The sequence below is a fragment of the Oryctolagus cuniculus genome, chromosome 1 (genome assembly GCF_964237555.1).
Source record: "Oryctolagus cuniculus chromosome 1, mOryCun1.1, whole genome shotgun sequence".
In the NCBI taxonomy this organism is placed as follows: Eukaryota; Metazoa; Chordata; class Mammalia; order Lagomorpha; family Leporidae; genus Oryctolagus; species Oryctolagus cuniculus.
The window spans coordinates 74,260,196-74,270,188 of NC_091432.1; the positions used below are offsets into that span (position 1 = coordinate 74,260,196).

Genomic DNA, 9,993 nt, shown 5'->3' on the forward strand with positions numbered 1-9,993 from the left:
GAGAGATAGAGATTCTCTATACGCTGGTTCACTCCTCAGATGGCTGCAATGACTATGGCTGGGCCAGATTGAAACCAAGAGCCAGGAGCTTCTTCTGGATCTAGCATGTGGGCACTGGGGCCCAAATACTTGGGCCATCCTCCACTGCTTTCCCAGACACATTAGCAGGGAGCTGGATAGGAAGTGGAGCAGCTGGGACCTGAACCAGTACCCATATGGGATGCCAGCATTGCAGTTGGCAGCTTTACCTGCTTCTCCACAACTCTGGCCTCAGGAAAAAAACTTTTTTTTTGTTTCAAAGATTGACTTATTTATTTGAAAGGTAGAGAGATGAAGCAAGAGTGAGCAAGTGTTTGTGTATGTGTGTGTGTGAGAGAGATTTTCCATCTGCTGATCCATTCCCAAATTCTCACAATAGCCAGGATTAGGCCAGGCTAAAGCTAGGAGCCAGGAATTCCATCTGGGTCTCCCACATGGATGGCAGTAACCCAAGTACCTGGGCTATCATCTGCTGCCTCCCAAGTACATTAGCAGGAAGCTGGATCAGAAGCATGGTAGTCAGGACCTGAATTAGGTACTCTGATATGGGATACAGGTATCTCGAACTGAAACTTAATCTGTTCAACCCCACCACCAATCCCCAGAAAAAAATTTTTTTATAAACAAAGTAATCAGTAAGAATTCTGAGTCAGCTGGATACCATGCATTTTCTGCTATTTTAAGTAACCAAAATGAAGTGCTTTAATGGAATCTATTTTAGAAAGCTTCAGATCCTCCTTAAAGCCAAAAGAAGGAAAAGAGCCAGCATAGAAGTTGTTATAGTATCCCTTTGCTCATTTTACTGATGAGTAAAAGCCAAACTTTGTATAACACTCATTTACCTTTACAGAGTTCTTTCACTTGTTATCTTATTGTATGTCATTGGATCTGCTCCCATTTAATGGATGAGGAAACAGGCTGAGAGGTTGAGTGACTTTTCTAAATTCATTCAGTTAGTAATGCTAGAAGCAATATTCAATCTCTGGTCTTTTGAACCTTGGCTCTTTTCATAACAGGAATTATGAATTTATTTATTTATTTACTTGTTTATTTATTTATTTATTTACTTAAGATTTTATCCATTTATTTGAGAGATAGAGTTACAGACAGTGAGAGGAAGAGACAGAGAGAGGTCCTCCCTCCGTTGGTTCACTCCCCAAATGGCCGCAACGGCCAGAGCTGCGTCAATCCGAAGCCAGAGCCAGGAGCTTCCTCCGGGTCTCCCATGTGAGTGCAGGGGCCCAAGGCCTTGGACCATCTTCCACTGCTTTCCCAGGCCACAGCAGAGAGCTGGCCTGGAAGAGGGGCAACTGGGACAGAATCTGGCGCCCTGACTGGGACTAGAACCCTGTGTGCTGGCGCCGCTAGGTGGAGGATTAGCCTATTGAGCCGCGGTGCCGGCCCAACAGATTTGTTTTTAAAAGTAAAAGCAGGTGGTGTATAGAAAATGGAGTAAAAGTGACAGCAAGAAATTCCAAGTAGTATTTGTATTTCAAGCCATTTAGTCTCAGAGAGAAGTAGGCAGAAAGTATACTGGGAACTTTGACTCAGTCTCATCTGTGAATGAAAATGACCATGATGTGGCCCTGTGGACAGCTCATTGTGACACAGTATAGAGATTCAGGTTAGTTTTTCTTCTTATGGTGCCTTCTCAGATATTCCATCTTAGTCTGTATTTACACTATGAAGAGGCAGAACTGGTATTTTTTGTTGGATCCCTATGAAATATATGAGGAAGTTGAGACTCAGGGAAGCTGTGTGTCTTGTTAAGAGCACACAGCTCATATGAAGCAGGAACAAACTCAACCTCTGCCTCCAGATCATATTTCTGATACTTTGTGTCAATGACTTTCAAATCCATACTTTAGGTTCCCCACCTGTATTTTTCACTGCTAGCTGGACATTTCCACATGGAATTCCTGCTGGCAACTAATTAAAAGATGTACAAATTAATCAACATCAAGACGAGAGCCCCCTTTCCTCCAGCTTCCTGTACTGAAATAACGCCTTATCATTTTCTCAGCTACTCAGTCTTAGATTCTTAGTCATGCCTAGCTTTGTTTTCTTCTTTAACACCCACAAACAGTGGGCCTATCCCATAGACAGGAGCACACTCTTTACTTTCACTACTGCCTTGGTTTAGGTTTTTATATCTTTCTGTCTTACCTAATGTGAAAGAATTTCTGTATTAGGTCCTTCCCTATGCAAATCCATTTGACTCACTGTAGTCAGCTTGATTTTTGTCACTTCTTGTTCTGAAAATAGAGGGGGAGAGAGAGAGACAGAGAGAGGAAGCTTCCACCCATTGTTTCACTCCCCAGGTGGCTGCAATGGACAGGGCTGTGCCAGGCCAAAGCCAGGAGTTCAGCGCTTCTTCCAGGTGTCCCACATGGATGCAGGGGCCCAAGCACTTGAGTCATCTCCTGCTGATTTCCCAGGAGCATTAGCAGGGAGCTGGATTGGGAGTGGAGCAGACAGGTCTCAAACTGGTGCCCGTGTGGGACACCAGCCTTGCAGGCAGTGGCTTAACCCATTACACCACAGTGCTGGCCCTGAGATGCCTCCTCTCTGAATAGTCTGCATTCCCATTCTTCTCAGGCCTGGAGTGGGCCTATCCTTTAGCTTCTCAAACTGCTTGAATAAAAAACAAATAAATCTGCTATTTCCAGATGTGTGGCCGTACCTAAGATACTTAGCTATGGGCCTAGCTGATAATTTCTGATTATCTTGTCCCCAAATCTCCATTCTGATTTTGACATTCAGTCTTAACCTACTTCATCAGCCTTATTTTTAACTATATTCTCTTACATGTAGCCTATCTTTTCTTAGCTTAATCCACATTTTCCTACAACCAAACCTCTGTTCATTTTGTCCATATATCTTGAATGCTATAAACTCAGCCTCTTGAAATCTTGGATGATTCCTACTTACTCTGACATATATGATCTCTCTTTCCACAGACACTTTATACTGCTTTGAGGGCATCTCATCCTTTGTGTTAGAGCTTACTTGGCTGCTACATTTACTCGCAGTACCAAAAGTGTTTCATGAGATCATTTAACTCACCTAATAATATGGTTATCTTCAACAGGTATTGAATACTTAGTGTAAGCTGGGCTTAATGTCAACATTTTCAGCAGATGCCATCTTCATTTTACAAATGAAGAAGCCAAGTCTATCAGATACAGTAATATCTAAAAGTTACATGCAGCTTATTAGATGTACAGCTATAATTTCAACATATCTAGCCCCAAGATTTAATACCACTTGTTAACTGCCATTGAAACTACTACTCCCCCGCTCCTTTGCTTTCTTACCGTACTTTCAAAGAAATTTATTTTCCAAACTTTCTCTTAAAAACCTTTTGATTTGCAGCTGAGGGAAGGGAAGGGGACAGATGCGTGGTTCTGTTTTTCTAGGTGGGAATGGTTAATGGTGTACAGACGACTGCATGGTTAAGCTAACTGAACTGGGAGTTGAACCAAGGCACTCTGATGTGCTGACAACCGTTAGGCCAAACATCTGCTTCCATAGCATTTTTGAAAGAATTATTCAAAGATGATTAACATCTAGTAAACATCTACTGTGTTTCAGTCCCCCTGCGTTGCTCCTTCTCATACATAGCATTTATTGATTTTCTGTGCTGGGACATGAGAAAACCAAGAATGAGAAATATTCAGAAACTTTGTGTCTGTGTGGTGGTGGTGGTGGTGCTGCTGCTGACCCAGGTGCAAAGTGGAAAATGATACAAGAGCAACAAAGGGATGTGTGAAACAAAAGAGGGGATAGAGAGGCCAAGAAATGTGATTCCTAGCACTGTGGTGCAGGCAGAGAATCCAGAAGATGATCCTAACATTTTTAGCATTTCAGTTAGTGATGCATTGCAAAATGTTATCCTAAGATAGAAGCAGAGTTAACAAGGTGTTTTAGGGATAATATTAGCTACAAATAGGGTTGTAGTGATATGTTAGGTACCAATAGAAATGCATGATTTCTCAAGGTGCTGTCCCAGGTTTGTGATTCAGAGTAATATGAAGCATAGGTACTTCAGATTTGAGAACTCACCTATGTAAGATCAGAGCTGCGGTTTTGAGAATTCATCCACGTGAAATGAGAACTGAAAATACTGGCATGGTTATTTTTTTTTCTTTTGTGCAGAGACAATGCAGAAAAATGAAAATGTTGATGAAATTTTTGAATCTATTTTCTTTTGTTTTTTAGGAAGATGACTCCTGTGAGTCAAGCAAAGAGAAAAGGCGAGTGAAAAAAAAGGTGTCTTCTGGGGGAATGTTTGTGAGAAGGTACTGATTAGTGAAATCACTTTAAATAAACTTGATTTTTTTCTCTTTAGTTTAAAAAAACTGATATAAAGGTAAATTATATAAACTCTTCTCACTCATTCAGATATGCAATATTCCAATTTTGAAGGCAGAACATATTCTATAATGTCAGAGGAATTTTAAAAATTACAGACTAGGTTGTATACCCTCTCCCAAAGTATTTATATAAGGCTGTCAAGAAATTTATAAGTAATTTAAAGCTTCACATAGCCTTTAAAATATAAGGTGGTACAATCTAAGGATCCAAAGAAATCTAGACATTATACATTCTGTTATGGGCCGGTGCCGCGGCTCAACAGGCTAATCCTCCGCCTGTGGTGCTGGCACCCTGGGTTCTAGTCCCGGTCAGGGCGCCGGATTCTGTTCCAGTTGCTCCTCTTCCAGGCCAGCTCTCTGCTGTGGCCCGGGCAGGCAGTGGAGGATGGCCCAAGTCCTTGGGCCCTGCGCCTGCATGGGACACCAGGAGAAGCACCTGGCTCCTGGCTTTGGATCAGCGCAGTGCGCCAGCCACAGCGGCCATTGAGGGGTGAACCAACGGAAAAGGAAGACCTTTCTCTCTCTCTGTCCACTCTGCCTGTCCAAAAATAAATAAATAAATAAAAAATTCTGTTATGGATCCACAGTAGAATAATACTTCTTTCACTTTCTAGAGAGTTCCATTTACTACTAGTATGGATATGGTTTTTTCACTTGGTTTAGGAGTGGGTGTTAGCCTAGAGGTTAAGATGCCTGCATCCCACCCTGGAATACCTGGGTTCAATAATTAAATCTAAACAAAAATTCATTAATTATTTTTAAAGTTTAATTTTTCAAATGACTTTTTAAAAGAACATCCAGACTTAGGAGACAATGCAACATAAGATCAGTAAGTTTTAGAAAAGAACAACAGTATAGTAACCACCAAATATCTCACTTGGGAAAGTTTCACATAAAATAAAATCTCTTGTAAAAAGAGAAAAACATAAAATCTGCTTGCTAAGAAAACTCATGTAATCTGCTTCAGAATTCAACCTTTGTTCTATCTTGCAGGCTTTCTTAAAAAAAAAAAAAAGAAATGTAGAGAAGCAACAGAGTGGTCAGAATAAGAAACACATGGGTTTATTTTTCTTTCTTCACTTTTGACCCTTCAAGATGTATTTCACTGATCAAAAAATACAGCATTACAGTTCAGTTCTGACTTCAGTGCCTTCATTTTTCCTTCCATCTCTTCCTCTTTCTTCTGTCAACTAGCAAAGATCTGTGACTATCCTGGAGCAGTTATTTAGATCCTGCCTCCCACTAAAGATCTGATTGCTAGATTTGGGCTTCACTGGCAGCAGCCTTCACATCAGAGTGCACATCTTCTGGATCTTACATGGATGCTAAAGGCCATTTGGGGCCGGCGCCGCAGCTAAATAGGCTAATCCTCCACCTAGCGGCACCGGCACACCGGGTTCTAGTCCCAGTCGGGGTGCCGGATTCTGTCCCGGTTGCCCCTCTTCCAGGCCAGCTCTCTGCTGTGGCCCGGGAAGGCAGTGGAGGATGGCCCAACTGCTTGGGCCCTGCACCCCATGGGAGACCAGGAGAAGCACCTGGCTCCTGGCTTCGGATCAGCGCAGTGCGCCGGCCACAGCGCACCAGCTGTGGTGGGTTCTAGTCCCGGTCGGGGCGCCGGATTCTTTCCAGGTTGCCCCTCTTCCAGGCCAGCTCTCTGCTGTGGCCCGGGAAGACAGTGGAGGATGGCCCAACTGCTTGGGCCCTGCACCCCATGGGAGACCAGAAGCACCTGGCTCCTGCCTTCAGATCAGCGCAGTGCGCCAGCCGTGGCGGCCTTTGGAGGGTGAACCAATGGCAAAAAGGAAAACCTTTCTGTCTGTCTCTCTCACTATCCACTCTGTCAGCATCGCTGAGACCAGTTTGACTCAGTTTGACCAGTGTGACTGGTCAAGGGTTTGTAATAAGTGTTAAAAACATTTTTAAGCCGGCGCCTTGGCTCACTAGGCTAATCCTCCACCTTGCGGCGCCGGCACACCGGGTTCTAGTCCCGGTCGGGGCGCCGGATTCTGTCCCGGTTGCCCTTCTTCCAGGCCAGCTCTCTGCTATGGCCAGGGAGTGCAGTGGAGGATGGCCCAGGTGCTTGGGCCCTGCACCCCATGGGAGACCAGGAAAAGCACCTGGCTCCTGGCTCCTGCCATCGGATCAGCGCGGTGCGCCGGCTGCAGCGGCGGCCATTGGAGGGTGAACCAACGGCAAAGGAACACCTTTCTCTCTCTGTCTGTCTCTCTCACTGTCCACTCTGCCTATCAAAAATAAAAAAAAAATAAAAAAAAATTTTTTTTAAATGACTCTTTATTTTCATTCATTAGTTTCTCTGTGGTTTCCAGACCTTCAATCTACAGTAACAGTTATCAGCATTTAATGGCACTTTATTGAGATCTGTGCCAAACAAGTCTCTTATCTCTTATTCCTCACAACAGCCATATGAAGTAGGTGTATTTTATAGATGGAGGTTGGTTGTTCTGTCCAGTTTCACAAAACATACATTTGGGATTCTAGGCTTGGCATCATAACCACTTCTGGAATCCCAAACCCATGGGAACTCATCTTCTGGGACTATACACAGCCTTTCCTCCTCTAACCTGGTGCCCTTAAAATTAATCCCAACTCTGGGAATAGTTTATTACCTTTGCTTCAGTTATTTTCAAGTCCATGTCTATAGTCTCTCCCTGTACAAGTGAGGCAGAACAGTTCTGTAACAAAAATACACATCCTGTGGCAAGGTTTGTTCCCGTTGTCCTTGTCTATTCTCTTTTAAGCTAACAGGATTTTCCTGGGCTTGTGGCATTTAGGATAGGGACCAACTTCCTTCACAGCCAGGATACCATTGTTGCAGACATTAGGATATGAGCAAAAACAGCCTGTAAAACCTGAGGGTCATACCCCAAAGGAAAAGGGCTTGCTTCCTCTTGCCCCTTTATTCTGGAATGTGGTTGTGATAAGTCATTGTAACTTGTGAATGAGGACAACACTAGGGATGGTAAAGCAGTAAGATAAGAAGCCAGGGCCCCAGCCCATGGAGCTAACATTTTAACCCTTAGAATGCTTATATTGAACTAAAAAATAAACCCATTTATAAGCCACTATTCTGGGTCTTATTATGGCAGCTAAATTAAAATTGTTATACAATTCCTAAATTATACTTATTTATAAGTCACATTTATGTATTATTGTCATGTTAATGAAACATGAATGGAAAGATAATAAGAGGAGATAAAAGTTATTTTGTTCATATAACTCAGTAGATTATCCATCTATTTAGAACTCAAGTTGGAGAATACTAGCATAGTAAGAATGGGAGATTTGGAGATTTAGGTCTGTGTTGAGTAATCTTTACCTTCTGTCTTCTCTAAGCTTGTTGTTTTAGCTATAAAATGAGGACACCAACCCCTATCTTAGGTGGTAATCAAAAATTAGATAATATACATTAAGCATATTTGGTATCATATCACGGCAGCTCTTATTTTTCAAATTGACAATGTTTCAGAGGGTGACCATAGCCTTTCCTACAAAGCATGTTACATACCTAAAGTTTGACAAAATAGGCATTATAAACCTTGAAGGCTTCTTATTGACTCTTAACTGGTCTATTCTGTCACCAAAGCAGTATGAATAGGCAGGTTAGGATCTGCTTTACGGCCAAACAAGGTGACAACAGCTAATTCTTTAGGAGGCTTTTCACTACTCTGAAAATGCCCAAGAAAGTATAGCATTCTCTGAAACTCAGTATAAATGAAACTTTCCCATACTACTGATACTCATATATATATATATGCATATTATGAAAAAACTATGGATTTCAAATTTTTATGCATTAAAATAAATTCTTTTCTTCTTTTTTTTTTTTTTTTTTAACTTAGAGGTCTTCCATTTGCTGGTTCACTCGCTAAATGGCCACTCCCTAAACCAGGACTGGGCCAGGCCTCCCATGTAGTACAGGGACGCAAGCGCTTAGGCCATATTCTGCTGTTTTCCCAGGCCCATTGGCAGAGAGGTGAATCAGAAGCAGAGCAGTGGGGACATGAACTGGTGCTCATATGGGAAGTTGGCACTATAGATGGTGGCTTTAACCTGCTGTGCCACAGCACCAGCCCCAAGATAAACCATTTTTTTTTTAAGATTTATTTATTTGAAAGAGTTACACACACACACACACACACACACACAGAGAGAGAGAGAGAGAGAGAGAGAGAGAGAGAGAGAGAGAGGTCTTCCATCCGCTGGTTCACTCCCTGGTTGGCCGCAGTGGCTGGAGCTCCACCGATCTGAAGCCAGGAGCTTCTTCTGGGTCTCCCACGTTGGTGCAGGGGCCAACAGACTCGGGCCATCTTCTACTGCTTTCCCAGGCCACAACAGAGCTGGATCAGAAGTGTAGCAGCCGGGAATCAAATCCATGCCCATATGAGATGCTGGCACTGCAGGCAGCTACTTTTCCCACTATGCCACAGCACTGGCCCCAATAAACCACTTTTAATTCTATTTCTCCCACGAACTTTTAGAAGTACCCTCATATACAACAGCTGTTTTATTGTGGAGCACAAGTGCTGGAATATAGGTGTAGTTCTGAGGTATATGGGAACAGAATCCACTCATTTTTGTTTATTTTAGGTATTTCATTCTCTAACCAAAAATCTCTCAGATCTCCAAAACTGCCACTAAAGTGAAGCCTCAATGGAAAGGATATAGGATCTAGAAGTAATGGGGATGGGGTATGGTGTGTTTGACACTCCTACTCTCTCATTATTGGATACAAAGCACTTCACTTGCTAATCTCTACAGTAAGAATGAACACAGATCTATTTTAGTGGTGATAGGCTAGTACTGTGCATCTTTGTCATAAGCAGGTCTCATAAATAGGGCCCCTCCTTTTCCATCTGGGTTGTAAACATAATTGAGATGAAGGATGAATTAGACTGATATTTAGCCTAAATAATATGCTTACTGATAAAAATGTTGAAATGCTGGAGAATATGATTTTTCTTTTTTTTTTTTTTGACAGGCAGAGTGGACAGTGAGAGAGAGAGACAGAGAGAAAGGTCTTCCTTTGCCGTTGGTTCACCCTCCAATGGCCGCCGCAGCCGGCGCACCGCGCTGATCCAATGGCAGGAGCCAAGTACTTATCCTGGTCTCCCATGGGGTGCAGGGCCCAAGCACTTGGGCCATCCTCCACTGCACTCCCTGGCCACAGCAGAGAGCTGGCCTGGAAGAGGGGCAACCGGGACAGAATCCAGCACCCCAACCGGGACCAGAACCCGGTGTGCCGGCGCCGCAAGGCGGAGGATTAGCCTAGTGAGCCGCGGCGCCGGCACGGTTTTTCTCTTCAGTCTAATAAGGTTCCTATCACTGAACTCCAGAGTTGGAGAGGTATACCCTGTCTCAAGCATAAGTAAATGGGCAGGCCTCACTCAGCAGAAGTAGAGCCTGTTGGCATAGGAACAGAACACTGTGGCGCAGCAGGTTAACGCCCTGGCCTGAAGCCCCGGCATCCCATATGGGCACCAGTTCAAGACTGGGCTGCTCCTCTTCCGATCCAGCTCTCTGCTATGGCCTGAGAAAGCCGTACAGAATGGCCCAAGTC

At 43.4% G+C, this 9,993-nt stretch overlaps 1 protein-coding gene across 4 annotated transcripts in view; it reads left to right on the forward strand.

Moving 5' to 3' along the window:
• The window catches only part of ANKRD42 (ankyrin repeat domain 42), a 70,433-nt gene extending 65,438 nt beyond the window's left edge, over nt 1-4,995 (forward strand). For all 4 annotated transcript variants that reach the window (XM_070076221.1, XM_070076210.1, XM_070076214.1 and 1 more), the window contains 2 exons: nt 4,261-4,340; nt 4,764-4,995. In XM_070076221.1, the coding sequence (XP_069932322.1) occupies nt 4,261-4,340; nt 4,764-4,902 (219 nt within the window). In that variant the 3' untranslated portion in view covers nt 4,903-4,995. The remainder of the gene's footprint in view (nt 1-4,260; nt 4,341-4,763) is intronic.
• Nucleotides 4,996-9,993: the final 4,998 nt, after the last annotated feature.